Source organism: Arachis ipaensis, chromosome B4 (genome assembly GCF_059453495.1).
Source record: "Arachis ipaensis isolate K30076 ecotype BB chromosome B4, ASM5945349v1, whole genome shotgun sequence".
Lineage (NCBI taxonomy): Eukaryota > Viridiplantae > Streptophyta > Magnoliopsida > Fabales > Fabaceae > Arachis > Arachis ipaensis.
In genome coordinates this window covers 34,348,630-34,368,178 of record NC_142439.1, presented here as the reverse complement: position 1 = coordinate 34,368,178, position 19,549 = coordinate 34,348,630, and the positions used below count along the sequence as shown (strand labels likewise).

Below are 19,549 nucleotides of genomic sequence, written 5' to 3'. Positions count from 1 at the left end.
CACACACGAGACACGGGACACATCATTCATACAAGCCATGGTGCCGCGGGTAGTGCAAGTGGTGGACCGACAAGCCACGGCATCTCCCGGATCCGATGGTCTCTCGTCAACCCATCGCTCCCAGAAAATGTCCGCGAAGAACTCCCTACAGCTTTCAACGTCTCCGGAAGTACGGACAGACTCTAACATTTCAACACCCCTTTACATTTCTTCTTCGTTCTCATGATCACACAGTAGCAACATGGCAGACAGGTAACCTGCTTCGACGCTGACCTCCATCCAGGCCCTAGAAAGTAGTTCCATCCCAATGCCACGGCGTCCAATCCAGAAATACTCCGTCAACCCCTGTCGGAGTATAGCATCCGCATTTCCTGCTTCAATGCAGCGATCGATGAACCTCCTCTCTGGCCAGTCAAGGTAAAATAAAAAAGACACTAACGGTATAACACGCATCGTCACATGTTGGTACACAGTTTCGGAACTCGCTGCATCCAGAAAAACTTTGCAACTCGCCTGCATGTTGAACATATCATGAATCGAATTCGATGCAACCTTAGTGGCAATTCTCACCCATATATTGCGAGGAAGAAGATTCAGTGGACATTCATGCTCGACGGGTACGTTCCCTTCCTTTCTGTTTATCTTGGAAGATCCAACCATTTGCAAGGGCTCGGCAGAGGCAGGAGGGTGGTTGTTAAGGGATTATCGAAAATTATTAACTTATCGTGATAATACCAATTTCCAAAATGTTTATATCCTCAACTGTAACACTAATTTTCTATCCTATAAAAGTTAATTTATCTATAAATATATATGTATATAATATATTATATTATATACTGACATTAATTAATTATTACGGCTTAGCGCGTCAGTCGTTTCATTGCTCAGCGTTATGGATAATACCGGATAATTAATACATTTAATATATGTACTTATACCCATATTTATATATACGTACAAGAAGAAGTGTCTTTCTTGGGCTGCCAAATGGCGGTGGACAGTCTCGTTTTTATTTTCCAGTTTGCCTCGATGTTCGAAAATAGGAAATGGGAAATGGGAAACATGAAAGACGTTTTTGTTGTTTGCAATTTTAATGAAGCTCATCGATAATAGTTAATATTGAGAAGCATCAGATAAAACAATTAAATACATGTTGTAACTGTGTAGATTAGGGAATCTTAAACCGATTAAAAAACCGTGAATGATCACATTCGAATTAAATAATAAATTTTTTATTTGCATTTAATTGCATTCAATGTAAAATGTTGATAGACAGAACAAAATTTTTTTCTTTCTATCTAAGTGGGGTGCAGTACACCCCTACCCCTGACTCTGGTATCCCTGCACACCTGCTCCTGAACCTACTTCGGCTTGAAGTACACGCTTACTCCTGAACGTGGGGTCCGCGTGAGAGTACACTTCTACTTTTCCACTTCTGAGCATCCAGGCGAGGGAAAACCCCTAATCCAATTTACACAATCAAGCTTAACCAAGTCAAACTAACTAAGATCTATACACACACGAAGACAGAATTCAGTCACCAACGCAGTCTAAAACCAGCCGAATTCAGTCATCCCTACCCGGAGTAGGGCACCCGGATTTTCTGCCTCAGTACATAGTTCTATGAACCTGTATTTAAGGCAGGCCATAGCAGTTTAAAAGGGACGCAATCGGCAACTCCAACATCGACGCCTCCTGGTAAACAGCGTCGGACCTCGCTGCATCCAGAAACACCTTGCAACCCGCCTGCATGTTGAACAAATATTTAATCGAATACGACGCAACCCTCGTGGCAATCCTGACCCATATATCGCGAGGAAGAAGATTCAGCGAACAGTCGTACTCAACGGAGATGGTCCCTTTCTCTCCGAGCTTCTTGGCTGCCTTCCTTTTTTTTCTGTTCTTCATGGAACCTCCAGCCATTTGCAAGCAACTTAGGCCAGGGGTTTTGGAAAGTATAAAGACGACATACGACCACCAACAATACGTTTTGTGTTGTTATGATAATACCCTTTTTTTGTTTTTGTTTAAATGGTTCAGTGCCTCGTACGTTTCTCTACCGATGGTTCTGGAAAAGATAAGATAATTAATTAATAGGGGACGAACAAAATACTAATGTGCTATCCTATTCAACTGATTTGGTTTTACGACGCAAAAATTTAATGTTGACTGTTCGATTTTTGTGTTATGACAACTTTAATTGCTTACTTTAATTACTCGCTGAATAAATGTATCATGAATAAACCCCATTATTGACACATTAGATACGAAAAAAACGATTCCAAGAAACTTTCTACTATATATATATATATATATATATATATATATATATATATATATACGTGCCCGTTATTCACAATCCCAAACCCTACTAAGTACTAACTCTTCTTCATTTCTTCTTTGCCGTAACTTCTTCTCTCAACTCTCTGTCTACCCTTCTCCATTACTGCCATATGTCGTCATCTTATCCCAAGAAAATGTCGGAAAAATCCGTCACCGACCACGCCATTAGTCCTGACGACCTAGCGGATCTCTCGATCGATGCAGTTATCGACATCATCTGCGTAGATGAACTGTCCGTAGATTATGACGTCGTTGAGCCCGCACTGGTCAAGAGGGAGGAGATGTGAGGGCTACACTCGTTACGACCGACGCAGAACTGAGGCAGGCGAAGGTGGAGATGATGGGCGCCAAGTTTGTTTTCGATGCAAAGAAGGATGAACTGGAGGAAGAGGTGCAGGAAAGGCAACAGCTGAAAAGGGATTTGAAAATAGAGCAGCAAAAAAATGATGTGCTCCTTCACCAATTGGATGTCACAGAAAAGGAATTAAAGGCAGAAATTGCCAAGCGCCGTGAACAAAAATAGCTGGAGGCTCTACCGTGGCGTGACCTGGAACATAGGATCAACGTTTTGGAGGAAAAAGATAAGTTTTTGCTTCGTCGGGTTCGTCATCCAGCCGAGCAGAATGAAGATGGGGCCGGAGTTATTTGACCTGCTGTACATGCAAGATATCTGAATGTCATGTTTTCCGTCGAGGCCTGTATGATGCTTTTATTTTCTTTTTTCAGTCTGTCTCCCGTTTGATCTTCTGTAGTGGAACTTAAACTCTGATAATATAATTATATCTACTTTCATCCGTTTGTGCGTAACCTGTTGAAACACAATTAGTTCTATTCTTTGATTGTCACGAATGTTTACGGGTTCCTTCTGATTTAAGCAACACGCATCATCATTTTACACTAGACACTAGATAATAAAACAAAGAAATGCAGACATAGTATCATTTTTTTGATATCCTAATATTATATTAAGATTAGATTGCTTGGACGAACAAAGAATACGAAGCCATTGATCGTTACAAAATTCAAATTAGTTCTCTCTCAGGTTATATAATAAAACATACATTTAGTGCAATTACATAATAAAAACTCCTTAAAATATGAAAGCAAATTTTGTTCATTAAAAGACAGGTATTGAATCTCTCAACCAGTTATATTATACGAATACAATCCCGTGGTTCAATTGGAGCATATCCGCATGTTCGTTATTCAACCTCTGTATAGATTTTATACACCATCGTCAATTATCATTGCTCATACAAAATTTATCCCGTACCCATTTTTTACATGACTCCTTTTGATCACTTCCTATTTCCTATCCAAGTTACCAGTTTTGCATAAATTCACTGTCACGGTCTCAGTACCCAGCCCCAGAAAAAAACCTTCCGATGGTGTAAAAGGTTGATTGACTAAACAGTCTTCTGCCCATTCAAACGTCACTTCAATAGTGCAAGGTCCAGATCATATCCCAGTCAAGAAGAAAAAAATTATTTGGACTAAATTATAGCCAAGATACGCATTAATTGCGTCGCTTGTGTACTCCACATGATAATTGATCGAACAGACTGTTCTTTAACAAAAAAAATTACAAAAATAAAATAAAATACACCATCAGTACGTATAGCAATTAGCAAGGGGTTAATGAAGGATCGTAACAAACTGGCAATTGCTAGCCACTGTATTGGTGGATTACATTTTAGTCTGACCGAAAATGCACGGACGGAGCATGATTAGCACCTCCATCATCGGGGTTTAGAAAACTACTTAAACGCAATAAGTCCCCAAGAACTTCCGCACCTCGTATTCGGTCAGGCATTGCACACACGACACACTGGACAAATCTCTCGCATCATCAATGGTTCCACGGTTACGGCAACTGTCGGAACGGCATGACACGGGCTCTTCTGGGTCCGCCGGGGGTATATCCGACCACGGGCCCGCGAACACCTGCGTGAAGACCTTTCTGCACCTTTCGACTGCGCCGGACTCACGGACCACGCCAAAAAATTCGAATCCACGGTGGATCTCATCATCGGTCTTGTCACCAAGCGACAGTAGCAGCATCGCAGAGATGTAGCAGGCCTCCACATCGCCCAACTCTGCTGGCTCAGTCAGGGTCTCTATACAACCTCTGCGGTGGCCACACCAGAATAAATGAAACATCCCCACGCTGAGCATAGCGGCCGGATTCCGCGCTTTGGCGCATCGACGTAGAAATGTCATTGCAGAATGCCCAGAGTAGTCCAGGAAGCAAGCGATCGGCAACACCGACACCAAGGCATGCCTGTACACGGCGTCAGAATTGCATGCAGATGCAAATAACCTGAAACTCGCCTGTATGTTGAACAGATCCTCAATCGAATTCGATGCAACCATCGTGGCAATACTCGACCATATTTTGAGAGAAAGAAGATTCGGCAGACATTCGTGCTGAATAGATACGTCCAGTTTTGTTTTGCCCTTTTGGGAACTTCCGACCATTTGCAGGGACTTCGTGGATAGATTATTGGAGATTACAAAAAGAGGATGGACGAATTTGTAAATGACCTTGTGGCATTTTGCTTTTAATATACTGCCATTGGGGGGGTAGGGGACGGGGGTTGTGGTTCAGTACCGCATACGTTTCCCTAGATATTTTCATTTACCGATGCGTTCAGATAGTATAATAATTATATTGATTAAAGAAGCATTTATCGTATTTAACTGGATTCCCATTTCCTAGGAGGGGCTAATATTCTCAAAAATGAAGTAATTTAAAGGAGCCTTAATAGTGGTGAATAAGATAAATGTTATTAATTTGTTCTTTGCTGGTGCAAGTACACCACTATTCGTGAACCTAGAGTCCCTGCACCCCTACTCTTGAACATAGGATCCGCGTGAAAGTAAACCTCGACTGCTATTGCATCCCCCACCATTCTAGTTGCTTTACTTGTTTACTCTTCTATTTCTTAGCCTCCAGGTGAGAGAAAAACCCATAAACTGTATATTCCACCATCAACCCAAACCACCTCTCCCTCTTAAGGGTGTACCAGATTTCCTCTAACAGTCGGATGGAAATGCGCACAGAAGATGTCTGGTACGTCATCTTTAGAGGGAGGATACCCGGAATATACCCCAACAGCGAGACGGCAGCGGCTTAGGTGGATGGCTTTCTACGGAACCTGCTTCTTCGTTACCAGAGTTACCAAAAGGCCGTGAACGCCTAGAACAACTACTTCCAGGTGAATTCATTGCCTGTTACGGAGTTGGACAGCGAGCTCCCGCCGGCATCAGGGTTTAATCAACTCATTCGCAGCGGACAGCACGATTCGACGGTGACGACGACTCCGCCTGTTCCGGGTCTGGGCAGCGAGCTCCCGCCGCCGTCTGAGTTCAATCGATTCACCGTTCATGGCAAACAGCACGATACGACGGTGAGAAATAGTCCCGCAGCGGAACCAGGTGCATCTGGTAAGCAAAAAATGTGTTCTTGCGACACCTCCACGTCTAGTCACTTGCGTCGGTATCAATACGTTGCTAATAAAGTTACATCTCTTGCAGCCAGCCAATCGATTGAGGACATACAACGGGCCGTTGCGTCGATCGAGTACCGTGTATCTCAGATGGAGAGAGAGAGACAGGAACTCAGGACTCAATTGGGAGAAATCATACGGCAGCTGGCTGACATTTTGCTGGACAGGTGAAGTCCCAGGTCTTAGGGGTCAGTGAAACAATGGGATGGAGACACCGTAAACCGACCCCTCCCCTCCCCGGCAATGTATGTTTAGGTCTAGTATTGTACTGTTTAGGCCCAACGCTAATATTGAACTGTTCTGGTGTGTTTGTTTTTTTATATTCCGCTTGGCCTATTAGCTAATGAAGTTATAAAATAGTGCTTCTATTGAAGGTTATGCGTGTGTGCATTTAAAAGTTAAAACACGGTGATATGCATCAGTTCGAATATGTCATTTGTCTGACCCACGAAAGCAGGACTTTACAAAGCCACCCAACTCAACTGCACGAATCATTAGCAATGAAATACATTCAACTTTGGTTACAACGAAGCTTCATCTGAAAGTAAACAGACTAAGGAAATGCAACACATGTAGCGGGCTTGGAGGCCGCCCGCATCGGCGGCGTTAAGCAGGGTGCCGCACCCACCGACTTCTCGGCCCATCCAGAAGAATTCCCTCATCCCTATACGGAATATAGCGGCCGGATTTCCTGCGTGCGCGCTTTTATAAAGGAACCCATCCTTAGGACGGTCCTCCATGTCATAACCGAACACGCCGGGTATCTCCGCCATGGAGGCCACCTTGTACACCACAGATGAGCGGGCTGCGTCCAAAAACACTTTGCAAGTCGCCTGCATGTTAAACAGATCATGGATCAAGGCCGACGCAACCCTTGCTACAATTTTCTCCCATATTTTGCGAGGCAGAAGAGTCATCGGACAGACGCGTGGTGGCACCCCTTTCCCTTTCCCTTTCCTTTTCCCATATCCGGCCTTCTTCCCCTTCCGCCTTTCTCGGAGGTTGCACCAAATTTCATCCTATTTGATTTAAATTTATTGAATAGGTGGTGGAAGGGGAAGGTTACAGCAGGACCGTCGTTAGTATGGATCACCAGATGCAATGAAGGAAAGCTGGGTAGTGAACTTATATACTGCAAAACGGCTCACAAGATAAGTTAGGTACCGTGTCACATACGCCTTCATTTACGCCCACTGTAACCGATGCTTCGTTTTTGGGTTTGGCACGGGAATCGAAGACATCGTAAACGTAATTTTAAAAGCTGAACACTGAAAAATAAATTTAAAACTATATTAAACTTGTTATCCCTTCTTTTTCCTTAAATATAAATCGTTTATTTTCCCAAAAAAAATGAAGTATTACTCATTTTCTACGAAAAAAAGTGTTCGAAGCAGCTTCCCACTTTACACTATATATGTATACCGGCCCGTTAATGACAAACCCTATCCCTCCTAATGCTTCTTTCCCAGTTCTTATCTGCCATAACTCCTTCTCTCACCTCTCCGTCTATCCTTATCCCCCTCCTTATTTCTGTCACCATCCACTGCTCTCTCCGCTGTGTACTTTCGAGAAAATGTAGAAGGACACCGTCACCGACCACGCCGTTAGTCCCGTCGACCTCACAGAACAGCCGATGTCTAATCTAATCAACATCGTCCGTACAGATGAGAAGTCCGCGGATTGTGACCTTGTTGAGGCCGAACTTGTCAGGAGGCAGGAAATTTGGGAGGCTAGGCTTGAAAAATTCTCAGATGAACTCTTTGACGTCAGGTCCGAGAGGTTGAAGTTAATGGTTAAGTTGAAGAAAAAAGAGGATCAACTGGAGGAAGAGGAGAAGGCATGACGCCTGGAGGAAAAGTTGCTGCGCAAGGAGCAGCAAAAGTGTGAAGCGACCGTTCGCCGAATGTATGACAAAGCAAACGAAATGATGGCGGAGAGCTCAAAGTGGTGTGACCTGGCACAAAGGGTCGTCGATGTTTTGGAGGTCAAGGAGAAATCTTTGTCCCGCCAGACAGGCGTTCAAACGGTGCAAATTGAAGAGAATGACGGAGGTATTTGACCTGGTGCACATGGGTGACATCTTTATGTTGTTTTGGTTTTTTGTCGCGGCCTGAAGCCCTGAATGATCTATCTGGTTTGTTTGTTTGGTCGTTCTTTTGATCTTATAAAATGCTAATTAAAACTCTGTAGCGATTATTATATCTACGTTCATCGGTTCGATGTTAAAAATCTGTTTATCTTCAATTGTTAATCGGTTTATCCTTCCTCGCCAATGAGTATCACACAAAAAGAACAAAATTTCTGAGTTATTTCCATTTTGTTTGCCATTGATTCGGAAGATTAATATTCTATGCTTCGTAGCCAATATAAATTCGTTTAATCCAAATGCGGTTAACAATCAATATCTTCTCATCTCCTTGCTTGTTAGTAATAGTTTGAATTGATTTAAATTGAAATAAATATTTCCTAAACATACGCAAAATACGCTTTTCGGTGACTCCTCATTGACTATCCGAGTTACCAATTTTCTGGGCTGTTTGGTATAAATTAGTTGTGACGGTATCAGATAGTTCACAACCCCAAGCAAAAAATGAGGGATGTAAATCATCCAATATAAAACAAGTCATTTGAGCGGTTGATCCATAATTAGGGAATTATCTTGCGTTGTTAGCATGGAAGACCAGACGCGATGAAGGAAAGCTGGGGAGGAAACTTATATACTGCAAAACGGCTCGCCAGATAAGTCAGGTACTGTGCCACATACGCCTTCATTTACACCCACCGTAACTGATGCTCCGTCTGTGGGTTTGGCACGTGAATCGAAGAGATCCTAGACATAATTATTAAAGCTGAGCATTGAAATTGAAAAACAAACTTAAAACTATATTAACGCGAAATGTTAATTTAAGCTATTATGTAACTAAATTATTATCTCTTCATTTTTTTTCTTCCATCGAACTAGTTTAAATATAAATCGTTTATTTTCCCAAAAATAAACGAAGTACATTAATTACTCATTTTCTACGAAAAAAAGTATTCGAAGCAGCTTCCCACTTTACACTATATATATATATATACGTGCCCTTTAATGACAAACCCTATCCCTCCTAACGCTTCTTTCCCAGTTCTTCTCTGCCGTAACTCATTCTCCCACCTCTCTGTCTATCCTTGTGCCTCTCCTTATTTTTGCCACCCTCCACTGCTCTCTCCACTGTGTACTTCTGAGAAAATGTCGAAGGAGACCGTCACCGACCCCACCATTAGTCCAGTCGACCTCACGAATGAGCCGATGTCCAATCTGATCAACATCGTCCATACAGATCAAAAGTCCACAGATTGTGATCTCGTTGAGGCCGAACTTCTCAGGAGGGAGGATTTTTGGGAGGAGAGGCTTGTAAAAGCCTCAGGTGAACTCTTTGAGGTCAATAACGAGAGGTTATCCTTAATGGTCAAGTTGAAGAAAAAGAAGGATCAACTGGAGAAAGAGGAGAAGGCACGGTGCCGGCAGGAAAAGTTGCTTCGCAGGGCCTTGCAACAGTCTGAAGCAACCGCTCGCCGACTGTATGAAAAAGCAAGCGAAATGATGGCGGAAAGCTCAAAGTGGCGTCTCCTGGCAAACAGTGTCGTTGATGTTTTGAAGGTCAAGGAGAAATCTTTGTCCCACCAGGCAGGCATTCAACCGGTGCAGATTGAAGACAGTGACGGAGGTATTTGACCTGGTACACATGGGGATATCTTTATGTTGTTTTGGTTTTTTGTCGAGGCCTAAAGCCCTGAATGATCTATTTGGTTTGTTTGTTTGGTCGCCCCTTTGATCTTCTGAAATGCTAATTAAAACTCGGTAACAATTATTATATCTACTTTCATCGGTTCGTTCTCTGCTTATCGTGAATTGTTTGGAGTTACTCATAAATTGGTCCCTCTGCCTATAAATAAGCCAAATAAAACAAGTCGTTTGAGCAGTTTAAATAAAATTAGGGAATTATCTTGCGCCGTTAGCATTTAACGTTTCCAAATCATGATCCCAGAACATTTCGGCAACTATTTATGGGTGCGTTATGAAAGACCTGTCTATCGAGTTATCCTTGCAAATCAGTTTTACACTACCGGAATAAACATTTGGAATTACTTTTATTTACCGTATCGTAATGTTATGCCAAATTCCGTTCCTTTATAAAGGATAAACCTGTTTCCAACTAAAATGCTTGGATCAACAAAGAATACGAAGGGACTGGTTTAAACAAGTTTCAAAGTACGTACCTCAGTGTGAGGCTATAATAAACCAATTAGTGAAATCAAATAATAGAATCTCCTTAAAAAACCTCATTGCTCATTAAAGGACAGGTATTGAACCTCAACCAACTATATTGTACGAATACAACCCGTGATCAACTGGAAAATATGTGCATCAATATTTCTATAATTTTATGCACCAGCATCATTTTTTTAGTGCACATCTGGCAAAACCTTACATTAACCCGCTAAGTTTGTTTTGCATACTATTTTAATTATTATATCATACAGAAAATTAATATTGCTGTTAAACGGTTTAACAAATTATTATACATGCAATAAATATTTTGGTGTTCCTCTTCCTTGTGCAGCCATGTGAGGATTTTTTTTGTGCAGTGAAAAGGACCATACTAAACCATTTATCTAGTTTTAACAATATTTTTAATAGCCCAACACTTGAGCCCAGCATTGGTTCAGAAAAATGTGCATCTCAAGAAAAAAAATACTCCAGAGGCCCATCAGGATTAACCCAAGTTCAACCAACTGTGTTAAACGACGCTTTTCCTTCCCTCCCAGTCCTCCTCCATCATCTCTGATTTAGCGTTAAACAGAATCGCTAACTGCCATTAATTTAGTTCTTAAAATATGATAAACTAATTCTACATAAACCCAAATAATTTTTTATTGTAACAAAAATAACCAGCTACAAAGTGAATTTTGCAAACTAACCCCTTTGACACATGATGCCTACTAACCAATCATAGGAGGAGAGAAAAAGAGTAATCTCTACCATTAGATTGAAAAAACAGAGAGATCCGACGGCCAACATCAAATGGCACACCGGTCAGCCAAACATAAGTGTCATATGCACTGGTGTGCCAAAGAATTTCGGCACACCGAATCCGCGCCCTTCTATTATTATTATTGTTTCGTATGGTAACTCAGTAATGAGTTAAATGGGAGGACCCCATTCATTTTTTATTGTCTTAGTAATGGATATTTACTATTTTATCCTTAATAAATAAAATATCATTTTTTAATAATTAATTTATTAATTAACTATTTATTAATTTTCAGAGTTTTACACCATCTGCATCCATCTTTAATTATATTGCTATCTACATATAATATGAATGGCTAGCTCATTCAAGATGCTTAGGGGACTTACCATGACTGAAGAGAATCAAGTCTATAGGATCAAAGTAAGGTTGAGCAAGACATGGTCCTTACATGCTTTGAAGCTTAAGTTCCAAAAACCAATGATGAGATGGTGGTCATAGGCCAAGCGATAATATTATATATTATTTCATGAGTTAGTTATTAACTTATTGTATATATAAATTCATATTTGACATACTATACCGAATTTGTTCATATAGGACCGGACCCAATGCTAAATAAGAAATCCATTAAGGAGGTTGTTTGAGGACAAGATTCACGAGGGAAGAGTATACACCATATCCAATTTCTCTCTAGCAATTAATGACTAGAAGTACAAGCTAACAGACCATCCTACTCGCATATATTTTAAGAGGAACATTCAGCTAAGGATTATTCCTAATAAATACATCCCATCTCATCATTTTAAATTTGTATCAAATGATGAAATTCTGAAACATACGAACCTGCAATCTCATCTTGTTCGTATAGTTTATAATTATTATGAATCATTTTCATTAATAAATATAACATTTTGTCTATCTATTTATGTCAATAAGGCTAATTATTACCAACTTTTAGACGTGATTGGGTTGCTAACTGAAAAAGGTGATATCAATGAGTTTACCAAGCATGGAAAAAGTTGTGTTTACATTGTCCTAGAGCTCGATGACATGAAGTAAGTTATTCTTTTTAATTCCATAACCTTATATAAAAATGATAAAACTATTCTTGCCTCTCTATTTTTCATCATTATTTCAGGAAATTTTCCTCACACACCACTTAATGTTTTGGTATAGAAGGAATGAGAAAATTAGGTGCACAGTTTGGAAGAAATTTACCATTATTTTTGTTAAGATATTGAAAAGTGTTAGAAAAAACTCAACACAGGTTTAAAACAAGAACCTGTCTAACAGCGGAAGCACCAAAAATAAATTTCCGACAACCTGTGCGATTAAATAGGCAATATCAAAGATACTCCAAGCAATAATTATAATGGCAGAAATTAAATGATCAGACACCAGAATTTTAACATGGAAAAACCCTCAAAAGAGGGACAAAAAATCCACGGGACCTAGTCCAAAAAAATCTTCCACTATCAGAATAATGGGTACACAAACAGTCTTCCTAGTGACACTAGGGCATCTCAACAATCAACAAAATACATCATCAAAACTGATAGAATCAACATAAACCCTCCACAGAGTGGGTATCTCAAATCAGGCAAAAGAGAAGGCAATACAACTAGCAAGTTATATCCTAATGTTCATCTCTACACCAGGAATAACATACTAAAATTTCATAAGAAATGGAACAAGTTTACAAAGTCAATGTGATCAAAGTAGCCATGCTCTTTTTCCCCAAATTCTTCTCCTCTTCGGTGCTGAAGCAAACCTTCGTTTCTTTCTTTTTTTGAAATTGAAAGAAAGCTTCAACTACTGTCCCGTGGCTAAAGCCACTTTGTTTCTTTATTTCCTTTTTTTATATAAAAGTTGTGGGCCTCACTTGGTTGGGGACCCTCCAATAAATCTCTCCCTCACCAACTCAAGTGGGGATAGGCTGCTCCACCAAGCCTGCCTTCTCTTTGTAGGAATCAAACTTTACTGCAGGTAAACTCTTAGTCATAATATCTGAACCATTATCATCAGTATAGATCTTCTCAAGTGAATATGACTTCATCTCAAGCGCTTGACGTATCCAATGATACCTCACCTCTATGTACTTCGATCGAGAATGAAACGTCGGATTCTTGCTAAGATGGATAGCACTCTGACTGTCACAAAATAACACAAACTTCTCTTGATTGATGCCTAACTCTTGTAGAAATTTCTTCATCCACAAGAGTTTCTTAGAAGCTTCAACAACAGCAATGTATTCTACCTCTGTAGTAGACAAAGCAACACATTTCTGAAGTCGAGATTGCCACGACACAGCTCCCCCTACAAAAGTCATCATATAACCAGAAGTAGACTTTCTTGAATCAAGATCCCTAGCCATATCTGCATTTGTGTAACCATCCAACACAGGTTGGCCACTCCTAAAAGCGTAAACAAACTCTGAAAGTACCATTAAGGTATCTGAGAATCCACTTCACTGCTTGCTAGTGTTCCTTGCCAGGATTAGAGAGAAACCGACTAACCACTCTAACTGCATAAGCAATATCCGGCCTGGTGCAAACCATAGCATACATCAAACTGCCAACTACAGATGCATATGGAATCTTCTTCATTTATGCTTTCTCTTTCTCACTTGTAGGACATTGCTGCGAACTCAGCTTGAAATGACTAGCAAGTGGAGTACTAACAGCTTTGGAATTACTCATGCTAAACCTCTCTAAAACCTTCTCAATGTACTTCTGATGCGACAACCACAGTTTCCCATTCTTCCTGTCACGAGTGATACTCATGCCAAGGATTTTCTTTGCAGGACCCAAATCTTTCATAGCAAAGAATATGTTCAAGTCTTTCTGAAGACTTTCAATCTTCTTAGTGTCATGACCAACAATCAACATGTCATCAACATAAAGCAAGAGAATTATAAAATCACCATCAGAAAATTTCTTAACATAGACACAATGATCAGAAGAAGTCTTACTATACCCATGACCTTCCATGAAGGAATCAAACTTTGTGTACCACTGCCTTGGCACTTGCTTCAACCTATATAAGCTCTTCTTCAACTTGCATACAAGGTGCTCCTTTCCTTTAACCTCGAAACCCTCTAGTTGCTCCATATAGATTTCTTTATCTATGTCACCGTGAAGGAATGCAGTCTTCACATCAAGCTGCTCAACCTCTAAATCAAGCTAGCCGCCAATCCAAGCACAACTCGAATAGAGGACATCTTCACAACTGGAGAGAAAATCTCCTCAAAATCAATACCTTTCTTTTGCTCAAAACCTTTCACAACCAATCGAGCTTTGTACCTTGGCCATGAGACATTTTCATCCGCTTTCAATTTGAACACCCATTTATTCTTGAATGCTCTCTTACCCTTCGGCAACTTCACCAATTAAAAAGTATGATTCTCATGCAAGGATTTTATTTCTTCTTGCATGGCCTTCAACCAATCTTTCTTATGCTCATCAGACATAGCTTCCTGGTAGCTTTCTGGCTCCCCAGTCTCAGTGTTCATCACATACTCATGAGGAGAGTATTTTTGAGAAGGATGACGCTCTCTAGTAGATCTTCTCAGTTCAGGCTCAACTGGTGGTTCTGGTGGAACTTCAACATCTGGCACCTCAGGTTGAGGTGTAGGTTCATCATGCAAATCATCACCATCATTATCAACTTTTACATCTCCCCCATCAACAGGAGTTCTAGTGGAAGGACTAGGTTCATCATCAGCAGAACGTCTAACAGTTACTGTTGGCTTATCTGTCTTCTCAAGATCTTTAATAGTTTGGTCTTCAAGAAAAATCACATCTCGGCCTCTAATTATCTTCTTGCTCACCGGATCCCATAATCTGTAACCAAAGTCCTCGTGACCATAACCCATGAAGATACACTGCTTTGACTTTCTATCAAGTTTAGACCTTTCATCTCTTGGAATGTGAACAAAATCTCTGCAGCCGAACACTCTCAAGGGACTATAGGAGACATCTTTCCCTCTCCAAACTTTCTCTGGAACATCACCATTTAGTGGAACTGAAGGATAAAGGTTGATCAAATCTACTGCAGTCCTCATCGTTTCACCCCAAAAGGATTTAGGCAACTTTGCATGAGAGAGCATACACCTGACTCTATCATTGATAGTACGATTCATTCTCTCTGCAACTCCATCATATTGAGGAGTCTTAGGAACTGTCTTCTCAAGCTTTATCCCATGTCCTTTACAATACTCTTCAAACGGACCCCTATATTCACCATCATTATCTGCTTGAACAAATTTCAATTTCCTTCCTGTTTCTCTTTCAACACTTGCATGAAAGTGTTTGAAGATTCTGAGCACCTGGTCTTTAGATTTCAAAACAAAAGCCCACACTTTTCAAGAATAATTGGTGCACGAAATTGGAAATCACAGTTCTTCACAAATTCGCACAACTAACCAGCAAGTGCACTGGGTCGTCCAAGTAATACCTTACGTGAGTAAGGGTCGATCCCACGAAGATTGTTGGCTTGAAGCAATCTATGGTTATCTTGTAACTCTTAGTCAGGAAAACAATAAAATAATTCACTTATCAAATTTGATTGCAAGGAATAAAAGGGTAGAACACAAATTATACTTGTATGCAATGATGGAGAATATGTTGGAGTTTTGGAGATGCTTTGTCTTCTGAAATTTTGCTTTCCTCTATTTCTGATTCATGCACGCATGTCCTCCTATGGCAAGCTATGTGTTGGTGGATCACCGTTGTCAATGGCTACCATCCATCCTTCCAGTGAAAAGGGTCCAGGTGCGCTGTCACCGCACGGCTAATCATCTGCAGGTTCTCAATCGTACCGGAATAGGATTTACTATCCTTTTACGTCTGTCACTACGCCCAGCACTCGCAAGTTTGAAGCTCGTCACAGTCATTCAATCCCTGAATCCTACTCGGAATACCACAGACAAGGTTTAGACTTTCCGGATTCTCTTGAATGCTGCCATCAATCTAGCTTATACCACGAAGATTCCGATTAAGAGATCTAAGAGATATTCATTCATTCTACAGTGGAACGTAAGTGGTTGTCAGGCACGCGTTCGTGGAGGAATGATGATGATTGTCACGTTCATCATATTCATATTGAAGTGCGAATGGATATCTTAGATAGGAACACGCATGTTTGAATGGAAAACAGAAATACTTGCATTAGTTCATCGAGACACAGCAGAGCTCCTCACCCCCAACAATGGAGTTTAGAGACTCATGCCATCAAAAGGTACAAAGTTTAGATCTAAAATGTCATGAGATGCAAAATAAGTCTCTAAAAGTTGTTTAAATACTAGACTAGTAAACTAGGTTTACAGAAAATGAGTAAACTAAGATGGATAGTGCAGAAATCCACTTCTGGGGCCCACTTGGTGTGTGCTGGGGCTGAGACTTAAGCTAATCACGTGCATAGGGCTTTTTTGGGCGTTCAACTCCAGCTTTGGATCCTTTTCTGGCGTTGAACTCCAACTTGCAACTTGTTTCTGGCGCTGGACGCCAGACTACAACATGGAACTTGCGTTGAACGCCAGTTTACGTCATCTATCCTTGAGCAAAGTATGGACTATTATATATTGCCGGAAAGCCCTAGATGTCTACTTTCTAACGCAATTGGAAGCGCACCATTTGGACTCTTGTAGCTCCAGAAATTCTATTCCGAGTGCAGAGAGGTCAGAATCCAACAGCATCAGCAGTCCTTTTTCAGCCTGAATCAGATTTTTGCTCAGCCCCCTCAATTTCAGTAAAAAAATACCTGAAATTACAGAAAAACACACAAACTCATAGTAAAGTCCAGAAATATGAATTTTGACTAGAAACTAATGAAAATAAACAAAAAACTAACTAAAACATATTAAAAACTATATGAAATTAACCCCAAAAAGCGTATAAAATATCCGCTCATCACAAGACCAAACTTAAACTGTTGCTTGTCCCCAAGCAACTAGATAAATAAAATAGAATATTAATAAGTCAAGAAGCAATAATGTCTCAGAGTTTTTGAGTGAAGCTCAGATTCTAATTAGATGAGCGGGACTAGTAGCTTTTTGCTTCCGAACAGTTTTGGCACCTCACTTTTTCCATTGAAGCTTAGAGTGATTGGCATCTATAGGAACTTAGAATTTAGATAGTGTTATTGATTCTCCTATTTCAGTATGATGATTCTTGAATACAGCTACTTTATGAGTCTTGGCCGTGGCCCTAAGCACTTTGTTTTCCAGTATTACCACCGGATACATAAATACCACAGACACATAATTGGGTGAACCTTTTTAGATTGTGACTCAGCTTTGCTAAAGTCCCCAATTAGAGGTGTCCAGAGTTCTTAAGCACACTCTTCTTTTTTGCTTTGGACCTTGACTTTAACCGCTCAGTCTCAAGTTTTCACTTGACACCTTCACGCCACAAGCACATGGTTAGGGACAGCTTGGTTTAGCCACTTAGGCCATGATTTTATTCCTCTAGGCCCTCCAATCCACTGATGCTCAAAGCCTTGGATCCTTTTCATTACCCTTGCCTTTTGGTTTTAAGGGCTATTGGCTTTTTGCTCTTGCCTTTTGGTTTTAAGAGCTTTGGCTTTTTCTGCTTGCTTTCTCTTTTTCTTTCTCTATATTTTTTTTTCTGCAAGCTTTGTTCTTTGCTGCTTTTTCTTGCTTCAAGAATCATTTTTATGATTTTTCAGATTATCAATAACATGTCTCATATTCATCATTCTTTCAAGAGCCAACATATTTAACAGTCTTAAACATCAAATTCAAAAGACATATGCACTGTTCAAGCATTCATTCAGAAGACAGAAAGCATTGCCACCACATGTAAATAATTAGAATTTTTTCTTGTTAAAAACTCGAAATTTATTGCATCTTATTCTAAAGATCTACTATTTTATTCATGTTTGCTGATGATGAGAAAAATAAATTATAACTTAATTGAAATTAAGATCAAAATAGGTATGCTGATTACTACTACTTATATCTACTTTCTAAGGTAAACTCCTATAATGACAACTATCACAGAGTTAAAGAAAAAATTAGAATTTAACAACCTTTGTTCTGGGAAGTGGATGTTCCTCTAATCTGCGGGGTGCTTGGTCCTTCAAGAGATAATTTTTAGCGCTTCAATTCCCTTAAATCACGCTCTTGCTCCTCCTTTTCTTTAAGTAAATAGAAAATAATGCTACTTTGTTCCTTCTGTTCTTTCTTTATTTGTTCCATAGCTTCTTGCATCTTGGTAATAGATGTTTCAAAATACTCCCAGTATTCAGATTGAGGGATTTCTGGGAGAAATTCCTGTGTTTTCTTCTTGATGGGGTCATCCTGTGCTTGTTGTTTTTCCATTGATGCTTTGGTGATTGACCGCTCAACTGAGATATACTCAGTTATTCCCATCCTTACTCCAGCGTCCTTGCAGAGCATAGAAATCAAGCTTGGATAAGCCAACCTGGCATCTTTGGAATTTTTGTTTGCAATTTTGTAGAATTCAGTTGAAATCAGTTGATGAACTTCCAATGGATCATCACTGCTCTTCTAATAGTGACTTCAGAACGGTTGCTAGTGGGCAGCAGAGAATGCCCAATGAAGTCCAGCCATCCTCTGGCGACTGGTTTGAGATCTTCTCTTTTGAGTTGATTTGGGACACCCTTCGTGCTGGTGGTCCACCTGGCTCCAGGGATACATATATCCTCTAGAATCTTATCCAGGCCATTGTCTGTTCTCATTATTCTCCTATTGAAGGATTCTTGATCATCTTTGAGCTGAGGTAGCTTTAAGATCTCCCTGATCTTGTCAGGGTGGGTATGAACAATCTTTCCTCTGACCAAGGTCCGATAGTCATAGATAGCAGATCCAGATAGTCTTTGCCTGTCTGTTTGCCACATATTAGCATAGGACTCCTGGACCATATTCCTTCCCACTTTCATTTCAGGATTAGCTAGGATCTCCCAGTTCCTGATTCGGATTTGCTCCTGGATCTCTGGATATTCGTCTTCTTTCAGATCGAATCTAACTTCCGGGATCACTGATATTAGACCCATTATTTTGTAATAGTGGTCTGAATGTTCTTTAGTTAAGAACTTCCCTTGATTCCAAAGTGGTTTTGGAACGCTCTCTTTCTTGCCTCTTGGAGTGGGTTGTTTTCCTTTAGGAGCCATGATCTTAGTGATCACGGATAGGCACACCAAACTTAGAGGTTTGCTTGTCCTCAAACAAAAAAGAAAAGAAAGGAGAGGGAGAGAAGGAGAGCTAGGTGCAATTGTGGATGGGAGGGGAGGGAGGCCAAACCCATATTTAAAGGGAGAGGGGGGTGGGTTTTTTTTCGAAAATACAAAGAAAGATAAGATAGAAGATATGATTTAAAATTGAAAAGATATGAAAGATATTTGAAAAAGATAGATTTTGATTTTTGAAAAAGATAGTATGGAGATTTGAAAAAGATATTGATTAGTTGAAAAGATTTTTGAATGAAAAGAGATAGATTTGTTTTGAAAATTTTGAAAAAGAGTTGAATTAGATAAAAAGGATTTGTGCTTATGGATTAAGATACATTTGATATTTTTAAAATAGGGTTTTTAGAAATTAGGAATTTTAGAAATCAGGGTTCTTAACATGTTTATGAAAGAAATCATGAATTGAAACATGAAAATTAAATTTAGAATGAAAAATATGAAGTAAAAACG

General features: G+C 40.0%; 3 protein-coding genes across 3 annotated transcripts; all 3 read right to left on the bottom strand.

Moving 5' to 3' along the window:
* Positions 1-201: 201 nt before the first annotated feature.
* LOC107636384 (putative F-box protein At1g67623) lies at positions 202-660 on the bottom strand. Its single transcript, XM_016339901.1, has one exon. It carries the CDS (start codon positions 658-660, stop codon positions 202-204), a length of 459 nt encoding a protein of 152 aa, XP_016195387.1.
* Positions 661-4,107: 3,447 nt separating this feature from the next.
* LOC107636385 (uncharacterized) lies at positions 4,108-4,719 on the bottom strand. Its single transcript, XM_016339902.1, has one exon. It carries the CDS (start codon positions 4,717-4,719, stop codon positions 4,108-4,110), a length of 612 nt encoding a protein of 203 aa, XP_016195388.1.
* A 1,657-nt stretch (positions 4,720-6,376) lies between these two features.
* Positions 6,377-6,772, bottom strand: LOC107636386 (uncharacterized). The gene has a single exon (XM_016339903.1). The coding sequence runs from the start codon at positions 6,770-6,772 to the stop codon at positions 6,377-6,379; it is 396 nt and encodes a 131-aa protein (XP_016195389.1).
* Positions 6,773-19,549: the final 12,777 nt, after the last annotated feature.

Excerpts from the sequence above, each read along its gene's own strand:
- LOC107636384 (XM_016339901.1), bottom strand. The coding sequence starts at position 660 with ATGGTTGGATCTTCCAAGATAAACAGAAAGGAAGGGAACGTACCCGTC.
- LOC107636386 (XM_016339903.1), bottom strand. The coding sequence starts at position 6,772 with ATGACTCTTCTGCCTCGCAAAATATGGGAGAAAATTGTAGCAAGGGTT.
- LOC107636385 (XM_016339902.1), bottom strand. The coding sequence starts at position 4,719 with ATGGTTGCATCGAATTCGATTGAGGATCTGTTCAACATACAGGCGAGT.